At 42.4% G+C, this 18914-nt stretch overlaps 1 protein-coding gene across 1 annotated transcript in view; it reads left to right on the top strand.

Moving 5' to 3' along the window:
• Positions 1-17213, top strand: part of niban1b (niban apoptosis regulator 1b) — a 39014-nt gene extending 21801 nt beyond the window's left edge. Inside the window, 8 exon segments of the mRNA XM_070446000.1 lie at positions 6548-6658; positions 6790-6897; positions 13654-13765; positions 13918-14191; positions 16163-16229; positions 16232-16301; positions 16304-16468; positions 16848-17213. Coding sequence (XP_070302101.1) covers positions 6548-6658; positions 6790-6897; positions 13654-13765; positions 13918-14191; positions 16163-16229; positions 16232-16301; positions 16304-16468; positions 16848-16990 — 1050 coding nt within the window. The 3' untranslated portion in view covers positions 16991-17213.
• Positions 17214-18914: the final 1701 nt, after the last annotated feature.

Raw genomic sequence — 18914 nt, 5'->3', positions numbered from 1 at the left:
ACACAATGTAACTCCAATCAATCACCTGCTGTTGAAATCAAACTGTCCACTTAGGAAGGCAACACTGATTGAAAAAATTTCACAATGCTGTTGTGCAAATGGAATAGACAAAAGGTGAAATTATAGGCAGATTAGCAAGGACACCCCCAAAAAAGGAGTTGATTCTGCAGGTGTGACCACAGACCACTTCTCAGTTCCTATGCTTCCTGGCTGATGTTTTGGTCACTTTTGAATGCTGCGGTGCTTCACTCTCGTGGTAAGCATGAGAACGAGTCTTAAAACCCCACACAAGTGGCTCAGGAGTGCAGTTCATCCAGGAATGGCACAATCAATGCGAGCTGTGGCAAAAAGTTTGCTGTGTCTGTCAGGAGTGTCCAGAGCATGCGAGCGCCTACCGAGAGACAGCCAGTACATCAGGAGACGTGGAGTGGAGGCCGTAGGAAGGGCAACAACCCAGCAGCAGGACGCTACCTCCGCTTGTCTGCAAGGAGGTGCACTGCCAGCGCCTGCAAAATGACTCCAGCAGGCCACAAAATGTGCAGTGTCTGCTCAAACGGCAGAAAAAGACTCCATGAGGGTGTGGTGAGGCCCGACATCCACAGAGTGGGGTTGTGCTTACAGCCCAACACCGTGCAGACGATTTGGCATTTGCCAGAAACCACCAAGATTGGCAAAATTCGCCACTGGCGCCCTGTGCTCTTCACGATGAAAGCAGGTTCACACTGACACATGCTGACAGACGTGACAGAGTCTGGAGACGCCGTGGAGAATGTTCTGCTGCCTGCAACATCCTCCAGCATGACCGGTTTGGCGGTGGGTCAGTCATGTGTGGTGTGGCATTTCTTTGTGGGCGCCACAGCCCTCCATTGCTCGCCAGAGTAGCCTGACTGCCATTAGGTACCGAGATGAGATCCTCAGACCCCTTGTGAGACCATATGCTGACACATGGCACATTTGTGGTCCTGCTGGAGGTCATTTTGCAGGGCTCTGGCAGTGCACCTCCTTGCACAAAGCGGAGGTAGCGGTCCTTCGGCTGGTTGTTGCCTCCTACGGCCTCCTCCACGTCTCCTGATGTACTGGCCTGTCTCCTGGTAGCGCCTCCATGCTCTGGACACTACGCTGACAGACACAGCAAACCTTTTGCCACAGCTCGCATTGAGTTGCATCCTGGATGAACTGCACACCTGAGCCACTTGTGTGGTTTGTAGACTCCGTCTCATGCTACCACCTAGAGTGAGAGCACCGCCAGCATTCAAAATGACCAAAAAAATCAGCCAGGAAGCATAGAACTGAGAAGTGGTCTGTGGTCACCACCTGCAAAATCACTCCTTTTTTGGGGGTGTCTTGCTAATTGCCTATAATTTCCACCTTTTGTCTATTCCATTTGCCACAACAGCATGTAAATTTATTGTCAATCAGTGTTGCTTCCTAAGTGGACAGTTTTGATTTCATAGAAGTGTGATTGACTTGGAGGTTACATTTGTTGTGTTAAGTGTTCCCTTTATTTTTTGAAAGCAGTGTATAAACACCATGGGACACGCAGCCGTATACCGCTCAGAAGGACGCGTTCTGTATCCTAGAGTATGAAACATACTTTTGGTGAGAAAAGTGCAAAAGATCAATCCCAAAACAAACAGCAAAGGACCTGTGAAGATGCTGGCAGAAAACAGGTACAAAATATCTATATCCACAGTAAAACGAGTCCATATATCGACATAACTGAAAAGCCGCTCAGCAGGAAGAAGCCACTGCTCCAAAACCCCATAAAAAAATCACAGACCCTATGGTTTGCAACTGACACTGGACAAAGGATCGTACTTTTTGGAGAAATGTCCTCTGGGTCTGATGAAACAAAAATAGGAACTGGTTTGGCCATAATGGACCATCAATTATGACCATGTTTTGGAAGAAAAGGGAGACGGCAAGCCGAAGAAACACCATCCCAACCGTGACACGGGAGGTGGCAAGCATCATGTTGTGGGGTGCTTTGCTGCAGGAGGACCTGGTGCACTTCACAAATAGAATGGCTTCATGCAGGAAAAGGACAGAATTATGTGTGATATATTGAAGCAACATTCAAAGACATCAGTCAGGTAAGTTAAACTTGGTCACAAATGGTCTTCCAAATGGACAATACCCCAAGCATACTTCCAAAGTTGTGGAAAAATCGGCTTATGGACAACAAAGTCATGTATTGAGTGCCATCACCAAAGCCTGACCTTTCAATCCTAATAGAACATTTGTGGGCAAGAACTGAAAAAGTCTGTGCGAGCAAGGGAGCCTAACAAACCTGACGCCAGTTACACCAGCTCTATCAAAGGAAGAATGTTTGCCAAAATTCACCCAACTTATTGTGAAAGCTTGTGGAAGCAACCCGAAACGTTGTGACCCAAGTTAAACAAATTTAAAGGCAATGCATACCCAAATACTATATATGATATGAAACTTCTGACCCCACTGGGAATTGATGAAAGAAATAAAAAGCTGACATAAATCATTCTCTCTACTATTTATTCTGGAACATTCACATCTTAAATAAAGTGGTTGATCCTAACTACTAAGGACAGGGAATTTTTACTAGGATGAAATCGTCAGGAATTGTGAAAAATGTATTTGGCTAAGTGTATATAAACTTCCGACCTTCACTCTAGGGGAGAGTTATTAAAGTGAATGATACGTAGATGATAACAACAAGAGTAGCAGCGGTTGTAAAAGGTCGGAGGGGCAATGCAAATAGACTGGGTAGCCATTTGATTAGATTCAGGAGTCTTATGGCGGCGGAGCTAGAAGCTGTTAGAAGCATTAAGACCTCGACTGGTTTACCGCTTGCCATCGGGTCAGCAGAGAGAACCAGTCTATGACCAGAGTGGCTGGAGTCTTTGACAATTTTAGCCTTCCTCCGACACCGCCTGCGTATAAGAGGTCCTATGCAGGAAGCCTTACGCCCCAGTGATGTACTAGGCCGTTCGTCACTACCCTCTGGGTAGTGCCTTGCGGTTGGAGGCAGAGCAGTTGCCATACCAGGCAGTATGCAACCAGTCAGCATTGCTCTCGATGGTGCAGCTGTAGAACTTTTGAGGTCTGAGACCCATCGCAAATCTTTTCAGTTCCTATGGGAATAGGTTTTTGTCTGTGCTCTCCTTCACGGCTGTCGTTGGTGTGCTTGGACCATGTTAGTTTGTGGTGATGTGGACAACCAAGGAACTTGAAAGCTCTCAACCTGCTCCACTGCAGCCCCGCGATGAGAATGGGGGCATGCTCGGTCCTCTTTTTCCTGTAGTCCACAATCATCTCCTTTGTCTAGATCATGTTGAGAAGAGGTTGTTGTCCTGGCACCACACGCGCCATTCTCTGACCTCCTCCCTATAGGGTGTCGTCGTTTTGTCGCAGTGATCAGGCTTACAACTGTTGTGTCATTGGAAAACTTAATGTGATGGTTGGAGCGTGCCTGGCCGTGCAGTCATGAGTGAAACAGGAGTACAAGGACTGAGCACGCACCACTGAGGGCCCCTGTGTTGAGGATCAGCGTGGCGGATGTTGGTTACCTTACCCTTACACCTGGGGGCGGCCAGTCAGGAAGTCCAGATCCAGTTGCAGAAGGGGAGGTGGTTGAGGCCCCAATGTCCTTAGCTTATCGATGAGCCTTTAGGCACTTATGGGTGAAACGCTGAGCGTAGTCAATGAGATAGCATTCTCACATGTGTTCCTTTGTCAGCGTGCGGAAAGGCACGAGTGTGGAGTGCAATAAGAGATTGCATCATCTGTTGGATCTGTGCGCGGTTGGTAGCAAAATGGAGTGGTGTCTTAGGTTTCTGAGATAATGGTGTTGATGTGAAGCCATGGACCAGCCGTTTCAAAGCACTTCGTGCTTAGGTCAGTAGTTGAATTTTAGCAGGTTACCTAGTCGTTCTTGGCACCAGCGGCATGCTCGGAGTTGGTTCAGTGGCTGCTCGCAGTACACTCCTGGTAATCCCCAGAATGAATGTTGACCTGTTTAAAGGTCTTACTCACATCGGCTGCGGAGAGCGTATCACACAGTCTTCCCGGGAACAGCTGGTGCTCTCATGCATGTTTCGAGTGTTATGTTGCCTCGAACTGAGCCATAAAGTCAGTTTAGCTGGGTAGGCTCGGTTCACTTGGGCAGTCACCGAGTGTGCTTCCCTTTGTAGTCTGGAATGGTTTGCAAACCCTGCACATCCGACGAGCGTCAGAGACGCTGCAGACCATTCGATCTTAGTAACTATATGACGCATTGCCTGCTTATGCGTCCGTCGGAGGCAATAGCCGGGATTTTCTTATAAGTGTTGTTTAAGTGTTCCCTTTATTTTTTTGAGCAGTGTACTTATGTACTATTGTTTGTACAGATGAACGTGGTACCTTCAGGTGTTTGGAAATTGCTCCCAAGGTTGAACCAGATGTGGAGGTCTACAATTTTTTTCTGAGGTCTTTGCTGATTTCTTTTGATTTTCCCATGATGTCAAGCAAAGAGGCACTGAGTTTGAAGGTAGGCCTTGAAATACATCCACAGGGACACCTCCAATTGACTCAGATTATGTAAGTTAGCGAATCAGAAGCTTCTAAAGCCATGACATAATTTTCTGGAATTTTCCAAGCTGTTTAAAGGCACAGCCAACTTAGTGTATGTGAACTTTTGACCCACTGGAATTGAGATACATTGAATAATAACTATTGTTGGCAAAATTATTTGTGTCATGCACAAAGTAGATGTCCTAACCGACTTGCCAAAACTATAGTTTGTTCAGGATACGCCTAAAATGACATACCCAAATCAAACTGCCTGTAGCTCAGGGCCTGAAGCAAGGATATGCATATTTTTGGTACCATTTGAAAGGAAACATTTTGACCTTTGTGGAAATGTAAAAGGAATGTAACAGAATATAAAATAATATATCTGGTAAAAGATAATACATAGAAAAAAACAACTGTTCTTTAAAAAAAATTGTATCATCTTTGAAATGCAAGAGAAAGGCAATAATGTATTATTCCAGCCCAGGTGCAATTTAGATTTGTTCACTAGATGGCAGCAGTGTGTGTGTGTGTGCAAAGTTTTAGACTGATCCAATGAACCATTGCATTTCTGTTCAAAATGCTGTATCAAGACTGTCCAAATGTACCTAATATGTTTATTAATAACTTTTCATGTTCAAAATTATGCACTCTCTTCAAACAATAGCATGGTATTCTTTCACTGTAATAGCTACTGTAAATTGGATAGTGCAGTTAGATTAACAAGAATGTAAGCTTTCTGCCAATATCAGTTATGTCTATGTCCTGGGAAATGTTCTTGTTTCTTACAACCTCATGCTAATCGCATTAGCCTACGTTAGCTCAACCGTCCCGTGGAAGCGACACCGTACCAGGAAGAAGATAACAAGACATTTGTGGAGAGGTTGAAAAATGAGTTTTAATGACTACATCCTAAGTGTATATAAACTTCCGACTTCAACTGTACATTTGTTTTTTAAAGTGGCCGTCCCGTCCAAGTCTCTTCGAAGGCATTGAGTTCCTCCAATGTAAGCATTGGCAGTATAGGTTCTGTACATGTACATATTACCTCAACTAGCCGGTGCCYCCGCACATTGACTCTGAACCGGTAACCCCCTGTTGTCACGCCCTGACCTTAGTTATCTATGTTTTCTTTATTATTTTGGTTAGGTCAGGGTGTGACGAGGATGGGTATGCTTGTTTTGTATTGTCTAGGGTTTTTGTATGTCATGGGGTGTTTGTAAGTCTAAGAATATGTAGGTCTATGGTGGCCTGAATTGGTTCCCAATCAGAGGCAGCTGTTTATCGTTGTCTCTGATTGGGGATCATATTTAGGTTTCCATTTTCCCTTGGGTATTGGTGGGTTCTTATTCTATGTTTAGTTGCCTGTCTGCACTAGCCATATTAGCTTCACGGTTCGTTTTGTTCAGTGTTCATTCTTTAAATAAAGAAGAATGTACGCTTATCACGCTGCGCCTTGGTCTCCTCCTTACGACGGCCTTGACACCTGTATATAGTCTCGCTATTGTTATTTTACTGCTGCTCTTTAATTACTTGTTACTTTCATTTCTTATTCTTATCCGTATTTTTGTAACTGCATGGTTGGTTAGGGGCTCGTAAGTAAGCGTTTGGAGCATGTATTCAGCACATAGGGGCGGCAGRTAGCCWAGTGGTTAGAGCRTTGGTCCAGTAACCGAAAGRTTGCTAGATCAAATCCCAGAGCTGACAAGGTAAAAATCTGTCGTTCTACCCCTGAACAAGGCAGTTAACCCACTGTTCCTAGGCCGTCATTGTAAATAAGAATKTGTTCTTAACTGACTTGCCTAGTTAAATTAAAAATGTTTATTTTTATTTTTAAATGTGACTAATAAAATTGGATAATTTCATAGTTTTGATGTTTTCACTACATTCTACAATGTAGAAAACAGTAAAAAATAAAGAAAAACTGAGTAGATGTGTCCAAACTTTTGACTAGTACTGTATGCACAGTGTGTCATTGATTGATGAGCTCCCGGTTAATTCCTCCATGTCCTGTGTTCAGCTGGTGGAGAATGCAGCGTACACATTCCATCTGCTGCTCTACAAGGACATAGAGGACAACCCAGGCAACGCATGCTCTGCCATGGAGAAGTCCAGGCACAAGGTGCTCAAGGTACGCTGCTTATTCATTATTACCCGTCTGTGTCTAAAGCACAGTTACGTCACAGGCATACAGAGGAACTCACTGAGAAGCACGGATCAAAATGAATGTTTATATGCTGATTTAAACTCTATGTGTTGCAGCAATATGACTATGACAGCAGTACGGCGAGGAAAAGGATCTTTCATGCGGCCTTGGTGGGGATCACTCTCCCTCACATCAAGAAGACCCTGGCCCCCACTTACAAAACAGTGAGTCAATACACACACTTTACCCTTTAACCTAGAACAAATACACATAACCTGGCCCCCACCTTGTAGCAACTTATAATGTAAAAACTGCCAATGATGTAATAACAGTTAATAATGTAGTATATTTTGCATTTATAATGTAATAAATGTTGATAATGTAATATATTGCCAATAATGTAATAAATATGCTCAATGCGTAACGTAATAGTTTTTCACATAATGTAATAATTAAATTATTATTATTACATTCTGAGTTGATTATAAAGTGGTTTTAAAAAAAAAAGGTGATCAATAGTGTAATAACTCACGTCAACCCCCTTAAGGCAGTGGTCACCAAACCTTTCTGAGCCCAGATCACTCAGGCCGGGATCTACCGCTCAGAATTGGTTAAAAACTATTTAAAACAGTTCTGTAGCAATGAGGTTTGTGCAGTAGGCTATAGTCCCAATACATTAGGACTGCGTATTGGCTATGCTTGAATTKCCCTGGCAATGTTGTTCTTCTCAGACCATTTCAAAATTATATTTCAAAACTTCAGGTGTATGATCACACTGGTAATAGATCATAGTTATATTAGTTGTGAGACACAGTTGAGTGATCATAAATTGAAGTATATAATTTGCTTTCATTATTTTACTGGACKGATGGTGCCTGCATCTGACGGTCAGTCTCAGCGGAGGGASAGCATCAGAGGGTCCGCCTCTGCTTCGAACACACCGACTGTGTAATTGCGTTTYGGTACACCAGAAGTACAYGAATTTCCAATGGAACGCTGCGTTTGCCCTGCAGCATTTCGTTGCAGAGCCAGTTGCAGTGCGTTCGGTGTGATACATACGTTCCATTTATCGAACATATGCATCAAATTGTATGCGTAGACTTGACAGAAAGTAGCAAAATGTGAATGTTGAATTTTTGTTGCACACATATACAGTAAAAACAAAAGTGGGATTTCATAATAAAAACAGTTTGATTGCATAATTTATTTACCTATTTTATTAATTTATTTGCCAAGTAGCATACATATTATTTATTCGATGACATCAAAAAATGTATTGTGAGAGCCTATAAAATAATTTCCCTTCAAAATGCATAATTTTGGAGCGAAATGCAATAACAAATAGCCAACATAGCAGAGAGTATTCTCTTTGAGACAAACGTTGAGGAAGTGGTCTTGATTGCGCTGTTGGGCCGGGACCAGCCCCGTCGAAAGCGCAGGTCTATGTGGGTCCAGAGATGGTTGAAGTTCTGAAAGCAAAGTTCCACCGTCTCATCCAAGAGCTTCGACTATTTGGAGAGGAATTTCAAAGTTACTTTCGTCTGGACCGAAGCCAGTTCGATCACCTGCTCCAGATGGTTGGAGCCTGGATCGCCCAGATGGATCCTCCCAACTATCGGGAGTCCATCAGCCCAGTTGAAAGCCTGGCGATTTGTCTCCAGTAAGCTCAATTCTAGTGAATTTTTTAAAGCCTTTGATATTGTAATTGATTGATATTAAATATATTTTATGTGCAACCTAGCTAGCTAAAGGGCTCTCTAGTTAATAGCCCCTATGTGATATCAGATGTACTTTTACAGAATGTTCATTAGGACTATAACTTTTCCCAAAGTTGGTTTAAAAATATTTTTTTATGATGCAATATTACCAAATGAAGAGGAAGTTGGGGTGCCTTCTGCCCTGATAAAGGTAGTCTTCTCCAGGACCACTTGTTGTTCAAGACAGTTACAGTCATTCATTACATTCTTATTGGACTCACATACACTCTTAGAAAAAAGGGTTCCTATAAAGTGTCCTTCTTTCCCCATAGGATAACCCTTTTTGGTTCCAGGTAGAACCCTTTGGGGAAAAGTTTATACATGGAACCGAATAGGGTTCTACCTGGAACCAAAAAGGGTTCCTCAAAGGGTTCTCCTATGGGAACAGCCGGAGAACCCTTTTAGGTTCTAGATAGTACTTTTTTTCTAAGAGTAGAGTTGGCCTGGGCTACAGTTTATTGATACAGTCATAGACTGAATTGTACCGTTTCAAGGCATTGTTAATGAGGGTTGATGAGTATTACAATATAATTAGTAGAGCATAATAAACTGTAATGAGGTGGTAGGTACACTACTGGTCAAAAGTTTTAAAACASCTGCACAGATTCAGTTATGTAAAAGAAGCAAACTAGCAATGTCGAAACTGACTACCTATGCCGTGCCTCCTTATTAATACATATACAGTACCAATCAAAAGTTTGAACACACCTACTCATTCAAGGGTTATTTTTTATTTGTACTATGTTCTACATTGTAGAATAATAGTGAAGACATCAAAMGTATGAAATAAGACATATGGAATCATGTAGTAACCAAAAAAGTGTTAAACAAATCAAAATATATTTGAGATTCTTCAAAGTAGCCACCCTAATGCGTTTGAGCCAATCAGTTGTGTTGTGACAAGGTAGGGTTGGTATACAGAAGATAGCCCTATTTGGTAAAAAACCAAGTGCATATTATGGCAAGAACAGCTCAAATAAGCGAAGAGAAACGRCAGTCCATCATTACTTTAAGACATGAACGTCAGTCAATATGGAACATTTCAAGAACTTTGAAGGTTTCTTCAAGTGCAGTTGCCAAAACCATCAAGCGCTGTGATGAAACTGKCTCTCATGAGGACTGCCACAGGAATGGAAGACYCAGAGTTACCTCTGCTGCAGAGGATAAGTTCATTCGAGTTACCAGCCTCAGAAATGGTCAATTAACTGCCCCTCAGATTGCAGCCCAAATAAATGCTTCACAGAGTTCAAGTAACAGACACATCTCAACTGTTCAGAGGAGACTGTGTGAATCAGGCCTTCATGGTCAGGATTCTGCAAGTAACCACTACTAAAGGATACCAATAAGAAGAAGAGACTTGCTTGGGCCAAGAAACACGAGCAATGGACATTAGACCGGTGTAAATTTGTCCTTTTGGTCCGTAGTCCAAATTGAAGATTTTTGGTCCCAACCGCCGTGTCTTTGTGAGACACGGTATGGGTGAACGGATGATCTCCGCATGTGTATTTCCCATGGAGGAGGAGGTGTGATGGTGTGGGGGTGCTTTGCTGGTGGTGACACTGTCTGTGATTTATTTAGATTTCAAGGCACACTTAACTAGCATGGCTACCACAGAATTCTGCAGCGATACGCCATCCCATCTGGTTTGTGCTTAGTGAGACTAGCATTTGTTTTTCAACAGGACCAGGCTGTGTAAGGGCAATTTTACATAGAATTAGAGTGATGGAGTGCTGCATCAGATGACCTGGCCTCCACAATACCCCGACCTCAACCAAATTGAGATGGTTTGGGATGAGTCGGACCGCAGACTGAAGGAAAAGCAGCCAACAAGTGCTCAGCATATGTGGGAACTCCTTCCAGACTGTTGGAAAAGCTTCCAGGTGAAGCTAATTGAATACCAAATACCAGTGTGCAAAGCTGTCATCAAGGCAAAGGGTGGCTATTTGAAAAATCTCAAATATAAAATATATTTTTATTTGTTTAACACTTTTTTGGTTACTACATGATTCCATATGTGTTATTTTACAGTTTTTATGTATTCACTATTCTTCTACAATGTAGAACATAGTTTAAAAAAACAAGGAATGAGTAGGTGTTCTAAAACTTTTTACYGGTATTGTATATGAGTAGATAGAATATGTGGGTGGAATTTCAAGTTCGTCACAATATTGATAATTGTTTTGAATTTTATTTCACATTCTTGGAGACCAACTGTCTGGTTGGTGAATACATGCCTGTCCCCAAGGAGGAAGACTGGAGGGCTATCGCTGCCGAGTTCCTGGAGAGGTGGAATTKTCCCAACTGTCTTGGCTCCATTGACGGGAAACATGTAGTAATCCAGGCTCCACCGTGCTCGGGTTCGCAATTCTACAACTACAAAGGAAAATGAAAAGTGGATCGGCGATGGCTAGAAGGTCGGTGACATCGACCGCCGAACTCCACCCGAACAAGGAGAGGTMGGTGACGTCGACCGCCGAACGCCGCCCGAACAAGGAGAGGGACAGACTTCGGCGGAAGTCGTGACAGTCTCATCGTCTCTCTTCATTTGGAAGTTATATTTAAGTGAAATTTGGGAGTAAAGACCACACATTAATACCCCTTCCCTCTCCCATTAACATCAGTATTATACACACCTGGCATGGTACATCAGGTGAGCAGGAGCTCTAATTAAGGTTATACGACATACAGTTAGTATGATAACAATGGACCCTAGGTAACCTAGGGACAATACAAATAGTACAGTTTACCACCATCTTCACTGGTCTGACAAAATGCAGGTTAGGAAGAGAGTGTGGTTTTACTTTAATCTGGTCTTAGATCTGCAAATGTGTAGGGAAGAAATAAGCAGATTAAGTCTAAATTAGATATTAATAAACAACTGAAACAACTGACTATGAAAACATTAGACATAAATAAGTATTCAAGTACAGGAAAGAACATGACAGGTATGTGTTGTAAAATTTTTACCAAAAATAAAAACTATTGAAAGAGGTGTGTGTCCATGTATGTGCGTGTAAAAATACAAAAATGTATGTGTAGCCTGTAATCTGTAMGAGAACAACAAGAGCATGTATTTTTGGCACAACTGCAGACAGATACAGGGACTACTCATAAAGCCTAGACATAGTAGGGGAACTTCAGACATGGCCATAAAGAGAGAGRGGGCAGGGCTGTCTGAAAAAACTMAAAGTGAATGTGTRGCCACAATACAGGTAAACACACATTTCACCTTTTAGTCTTGTAAAAGAACAAGAGCATCTGAATTCTCCGGTGTGTCAGTTTCAATTCAGTCAATTTTCATGCAATCTATGTACAACTAATAATGAATGCTGTCCTACAGTAAGTATTGAGAAACTATTTACTTTATGAATTCCATGAATTTTATACTAAAAAGCCTACTAAGAAAGGACATAGTAAGCGGAATAAGGACAGTTASAAAATCTCAAGTGAGGCCCCTTGGAAAATATCAGTTGCATTTCCTTGATTCCTCGCGTCCTCTCCTCACCTCCTGCTCAAAACCCATTGGAGGAGAAGGTCAAAACAACAACCAGACAGCTCTCTACTTCCTGTCCTTCCTGTGAGCTGGTCGGCTAAATTGACTCCATCTCTGGAAGTGAAGAGAAAAACAACACTTACAAGCATTACATAAAATAACACCATAAAAGGTGAGATTTATGTTAACTAAATACTGCATAAATATTTATATAATATAAATATTGGAACAGTTAGAGTTAGATGCACTATTGTAAAGTGGTTGTTCCACTGGATATCATAAGGTGAATGCACCAACTTGTAAGTCGCTCTGGATAAGAGCGTCTGCTAAATGACTTAAATGTAAATGTAAACAGTATGGTAACATTGGTAATTCTTGCTGTTTACTCATGGAATTTTGTATTTCAGATCAAAAGATGAATATGACAGGCAAATATTTAGACAGCAAACTTGTTTTCGGATATTTTCTAACCCAGAAACAACAGCTATACATTTGCCTCATATGAATCCTTTGATCTGAAATACCAATTAGCCTACATGAGTATACTGTAAAAATGACCTACTTTACTTCACTGTCGCAATACTTAAGACAATACCTGTGTTGTGGAGAAAAAAAACGTAACATTGAACTCGGCATCGAAAAGCAGCTAATTAATTTGAACCTTGACTGCTTTGCTGAGGCAGCCTCTTTAGGGTTGCCACTAGACTGATGGCAAAGAGGGTCTCTTCCTCCTCCTTCCTGTGAGCATCAGGTTGGGCTGCATCCCTCTCGACAGCTTGGAGGAGCCTCTGCTGAAATGAGTGGATCTGGGGGCTGGTACCGCCGATGGCGCCTGGTGTGACTTTGTTCCTCTTCGTGTCTCTCCTCGTTTATCCCCACGGCCACATCCTGTTCAACGAGGTCCTCAGTGGTCACTTCCGTGAGGTTCATAATAATCTCAGGTGGTCCTAGATCCAGAGGTGCTTCCTCCATTTCATGATTCTTCCATGCTTGCCCGGTGATGGTCATACTCGTGGATGATGTAGACTCTGTATGGAGGGTCTCGTGTGCACCGGTGTGGTCTATACTTGGGATGATGTAGACGTTGTAGAGGGTCTCGCTGCACCGGTGGTGGTCATACTCGTGGATGATGTAGACGTTTGTAGAGGTCTCGCTGCACCGGTGGTGGTCATACTCGTGGGATGAGTAGATGTTATAGAGGGTCTCGCTGCACCGGTGGTGGTCATACTCGTGGATGATGTAGACGTTGTAGAGGGTCTCGCTGCCGGTGGTGGTCATACTCGTGGATGATGTAGAGTTGTAGAGGGTCTCGCTGCACCGGTGGTGGTCATACTCGTGGATGATATAGACGTTGTAGAGGGTCTCGCTGCACCGGTGGTGGTCGCACTAGTAGATGACAGAGGGTCTCGCTTGTATGGGCAAAAGAGTGAATATAAAATTTTTGGTTAAAGTAATTACACTATTACACATGCAAAAGTTCTTACATTATTAGCTCCTCTTCCATTATTGGTATTTTATTACATTATCAGTTGCTACACACCTGCAAAACAGTGAGTCTCTCAGCTAGCCTTCAAAACCCTCAAGAAAATAGGGGGAAAGACAGCATAAATTATACTGCCCCAAAAGAATAGTGTTTTGAGAGCACAGGCCTTTACATATTTTTTTGTGTCCTGAAATCTCATTATTGTTTAGAAAATCACAGGTTGAAATGGTTGTTTCTGTGTCTTTAGGCGCTGCAGGGTCTTAAACAGTTAATCAATGCAGACTATTCCAACTTTGTCCATGTTCACAATATCTATGAGGGCATTTTGCTGCAGAGTCTGGACAAGGAAGTCATCAAAGGTATTGTTTCTACTAGATATTGGAGTTATTCATTTGATCTTATTCAATTGTAATACACATTTTAGGCATTACTACAACGTTACTCTCTCTGCTCACCCTCACCAATATTATTAGTGCGCTTGCTTTTAAACACGTCTCTGTTTGCTCTACAGTGGTGGAGGAGGCAGCCAGGCTGAAGAAACACAATCTGTTCACAGACACCAGAGACTTCCTGAGCCAGTCCAGCTCCTCCAGCCTCCTCTCCACCCCTTTCATCCCCAGCAACCCAGCCAGGATGCTAGGCTTCCCCGGACAGCTCCAGACCCAGCCTGAGACCCCTACCTTTATCCAGACCCACCCTGAGACCCAGCCCGAAGCCGAGGTAACAGCCCAGCCCGCCTCTCCTCTTCAGGGCAATGGCCTGGTGGTCGGTGGGGGTGCACAAGGGTAGGGCTGTGGCGGTCATGACATTTTGTCAGCCGGTGATTGTCAAGCAAATAACTGCTGTTCTCAGTATTTGACCGTTAATTAACATATTTAGCATCTCCTGGCTTCCACGCACAGCCTACAAGCCACTGATGCAGACCTTTGGAACATCTACATTTAAAAAAAAAAGTATAATAAATCCATGTAATATAGCCTACACCATCACAATAAATCCATTAGTTATTTTAGACAGGTCTAAAGAAACATGATATCTAGAAAATGTAGTCTATTTCAGAAGAGCAGAGTAGCATATTCTGAGGTATCCTGATGTTAGGCCCTGATCTGGCAATGCCACATGTCTGTGTGCTACATTAGTTCATTTAGCAGACAAGATTTGCTGAGAATTTAGTGGCATTATTTTATATTATTTTATAGTATGAAGAATACAATTGAACAYAGCTGAAKAAAATAGAAAGGATATTTTCTCCAAACGATTTGAGGRTGACTATTCTGTGTTGAGCAGTAAACAAAGAAACAGGTACTGCTATATGCATCATTTGTGATTCGATTTTTAGCACATTCTAAGGCTGCATGATGCAACTCTAATGATGATTTGAAAAAAGTTGCATGAAAGGTACATCAGTCTCTCATTCACAATATGACAAGCACTTGATATTTCCCGGCTACATCCCCTTTGTGTGGCCATAATGCCCCCTGAAGAAATCCATTCCTTTTGCGGCCAGGGGCCGTTATGCCCTTGGGATGAATATTATAATTATAATTCCCTTCTCCCTGCTGCGTGCTGAAGCACCTCTCATTCACATGGCTCTCTGTCACGTGATAGGGTCTTTATTACAGGCTACAAATGAAGACAGACACACATCCGGGACACGCGTGTACTTATCCAATTCCGAGGCACATATTGAAGATATTGAAAGAACTGTCCACATTTAATTTTCTACAGCCAACAAGATGTGTAGGCCTAATGAATAGCAAAAGCACTAGCCTATGTCAATTTACTATCCCTATAGTACAGAGGTTGACCTATTCTGTGCGAGAAATAAATATTCCAAACATAGTCTGGGATGGTTGTGGGATGCGATAGATTCCAAATTAATACAACCACTAGCATTAAAAAAAACTGTTTTATGCAATGTGGCTGACGCAACAGATGAGAACGTTTAACTTAAGATGTTGATAAACTGTTAGGCTATTTCTTACATTATAAACGCAACAATGTGCACACGGCAGTAAGCTACAAATGCGATTATGCGTTTTTATTATAGGTCTTATTATCAAGGTGCATTTTTATGGTGAAAATTATCTTTCCCAAACTWGACACATATGCCAGTTAGGCTCTACACCCGTTGTAACGTGGATTAATGTGCTTAATTTTAAGAAGTTGTTTGGCCACTTTAGTTGTGATACAAGACTATAGGAGGATGGGCTAGGCTACACGAAGTGTGTGACTATTATTTTAAAAAGTTGCACAAAAAAGCATGTGCTGTTTCTTTTTTTGCCTTAAGCTGGGCATCATTCACAAGTGATAATAAAACAGGGGCAGCAGGAAAAAATACATGTCATCTATGCAATTAAATAGCAAATGGAGGACGCTTTTCTCGTGGTTCATTTTCATGCTAGCTAGGTAGACTATACTCTTGTTGTATAGAGAACCAACTGAGATAGTTCAATGGGACTCTCCAGTCCCAGCCGAGATAGATAAAGTGTCTAGTCCTGCTACAACGGAGACAGATAAAGTGTCTAGTCCTGCTACAACGGAAACAGCTCAAGTGGACATCCCTGTCCTAACTGAGACAGCTAAAGTGGACATTCCTGCTCTATCTTAGACCACTCATGTTGACACAGGCCCTCCAGTTGAGACAGAGAAGGTAGACAATCCAATTGCCCCTGAAATAGTGATGGTAGAAAAGCCAGTCGCTGTTGAAAAAGGGAAAGTAGGGACACCTACCGAGGCAGAGATATCCATTGAAGTAGACACCCAACCACAGTAGCACAAAGCAAAGCTCCTTCCCCCAGTCCGGACCCTGTCCCTGACCCACATCTCCTGTCCCTGTTTGTGTTGTCAACCATGTAGCTGTCATTGACCCTGTAGTTGTTGAAGATTCAGTAGCATGGCTTCTCTCACAATCACCACTACTGAGCCAAAAGCTGATAGAGAGAGCAGTCCTCCTCACAGTGACCCAGCGGTGCCCTCTAGTGGTGAGAAGCCTGTAACTACCACCAGCAGACTCCAGACTTGCTGCAGCAGTAGAGACCAAAGATGTGGAGGGAGCCTGTGACAGCCCCATCCGTCCCCGATGATGGGGATGAGGACTTGGTTACAGATAGCGAGTCGGCCCCCGTCACACATTGAGACCCCTAATGATGATGTTACAGTGGCGTCAGGAGCAGCAGCCCCCGCTAAGGAGGTCAAMGTGTCACTGAGCAGCAGAGGAGATTTCTGTGACCTCTGACCTTTATTAGAGGTCAGTGTGAGTGAATCACCTGTCAGCGTCAGAGGGTGGACCCCGTTCCCCCTTAACCCTGTCGCCGAAGCAACATTAGGCGTTAACGGAGAAGCTAGTGTTGAAGTCACTGCATGTTCTGATTCAACCATAGCATCAGCAGCCAATGTGAATGTAGTCCCTCCACAGCTCCAGCCACCCTCCCTGCTGAGCCAAAGAGGCCCTCCAGGCTGGGGAGCCCGCTGAGCCTGCCCCCAAGGCCCTGGACTGTGTGAAGGAGATCCGGGACCTGGTGGTGGAGGAGTTGGAAGTGGAGAAGATGGTCCAGCGTTACCCAGGTAGTTTTAACCTATAAGAGAGGGGTGACCAGTGAGGGGCCTGATGTCACACAGAGAATAAAGGATGACAAGGGCCCCATTTTATTTTATATCACTGTAATTATGAGGAGTATGGAAATGTGATAGACTATACCCTTGCTGTTGTGGAAACCGACTGAGATTACCTTCACTGTCAAAAAACAAAGTCATTTTTATACAAGCATAAAACTGTACGTTTCCATTAAACTGGTCAAATATGAATGTGTACAATTGTGTTTGTGAGAAGATCAATGTGGTGAGATAACTGGATTATCAAATTCGGGACCAAGGAAAACATCAAATTGACTATTGCAATTGTGTGGAATGAACTTCCGTTTGTGTCATAGATTTTTACATGTATTTTAGATGATTTGAGAACAGTTTGATATATGCCAATTTAAGTTGTTCAATATTAAATCAAGAACACTGCCGTATATTGAATCGGTCCGAGTAGCATATGGGAGGGTTATGTACAGCTATCCCAACAAGAGATACATCCAAAGGCATCATGATTTGAGGAGCTAATGTTTCTTCCAAGTATATTATTATACTGTATACACATAGACCTACTGCATTGATTGCATGAAGAATGAGCCATTTCCAATGGACGTGGTTGCTATGGAGACTGGTCCAGTGTCTTTATATCTGAATGACCTTTAGCTGTGTTGAAATGTCAACATCATCCAGTGCCTGTACATAACATTTTATACTGGCAGGTTGGGAAGGGGCTGTGCATATTCACTGTATATTTAACAGTTAATTGCTAGCTAAATGTAATTAATTTATTGTTTTCAGCTAGTTTTGTGCTCCATAAACTCAGCTAGCTTCAGTGGTAAAGGAAGACAAACACAGTAAATGTTTTATAGTCAAATAAAAAGGTTATTTTATTTAAATAAATAACACACAAGCACTGGGCGGCTGGCTGGTTTTTCTAGACTTCATACAGTACTTTATAGTTTCTCAGACTCTAAAATTTTTCATGGATAAACAAAATTATTGCCACCCTTGATAAAGACTATAAAATAAATACTGACCTACACTGAGTGTACAAAACATTAGGAACACCGGCTCTTTCCATGACAGACTGACCAGGTGAATCCAGGTGAAAGCTAAGATCCCTTACTGATGTCACGTGTTAAATCCACTTTAATCAGTGTTTATGAAGGAGACAAGTTATAGAAGGATTTTTAAGCCTCTAGACAATTGAGACATGGATTGTGTGTGTGCGCCATCCAGAGGGCAAGACGAAATATTTAAGTGTGGTTGCTCTATTTCCTCTACGGCATAAGTACCTTATGGTTGAAGACTCTTCGAGTCATAAAAGTCCATTGAAATGAAGAGGTGCGTGGCCACTTGGAGACACCAGTTAGTCCTTACTCAAACCCTTATGTTTTTGTCTTATGTTGCACTTACCCCACATTTTCCAGGAATAGTCTTATGTTACTGAATGTATCCAGAGTATTTTCAGATTTCATTATCAACAAATGCAGTGAAAAGTACAGTAAATGTAAAATGCACATAAAATCAACAGTGTAACGTTTGGATTCAGTCTTGTGTCAGGTGAACTGTTGTGTACTCACCTTTGGTCTAATAACTTCCCCATTATCTCCAAACTGTTCCCTTTCAATTGCTACCATGCTTATGCATTTAATATTTATTCTGTTAGAAACATTTAAATGTGTCCCTATCCATATAGGCCATTTCCCTCGAGTATAAATGGTTGAAATGAGATGAACTTAAAGGCCCAGTGCAGTTCTGTGTTTCATATATACTTACACACGATCAGGTTGGGATAATACTGTGAAATTATGATAATGCCCTTTTGGTGTAAGAGCTGTTTGAAAAGGCCGCCTGGAATTTCTGACTGTTTTGGTGGGATGTAGTTTTAGCATTCCATGGTGAYATCACCATGCGGTAAATTAG

This window comes from Salvelinus sp. IW2-2015, linkage group LG13 (assembly GCF_002910315.2).
Source record: "Salvelinus sp. IW2-2015 linkage group LG13, ASM291031v2, whole genome shotgun sequence".
NCBI lineage: Eukaryota > Metazoa > Chordata > Actinopteri > Salmoniformes > Salmonidae > Salvelinus > Salvelinus sp. IW2-2015.
Note: the sequence above shows the minus strand (reverse complement) of the source record. Positions and strands in the feature narration are given on the sequence as shown.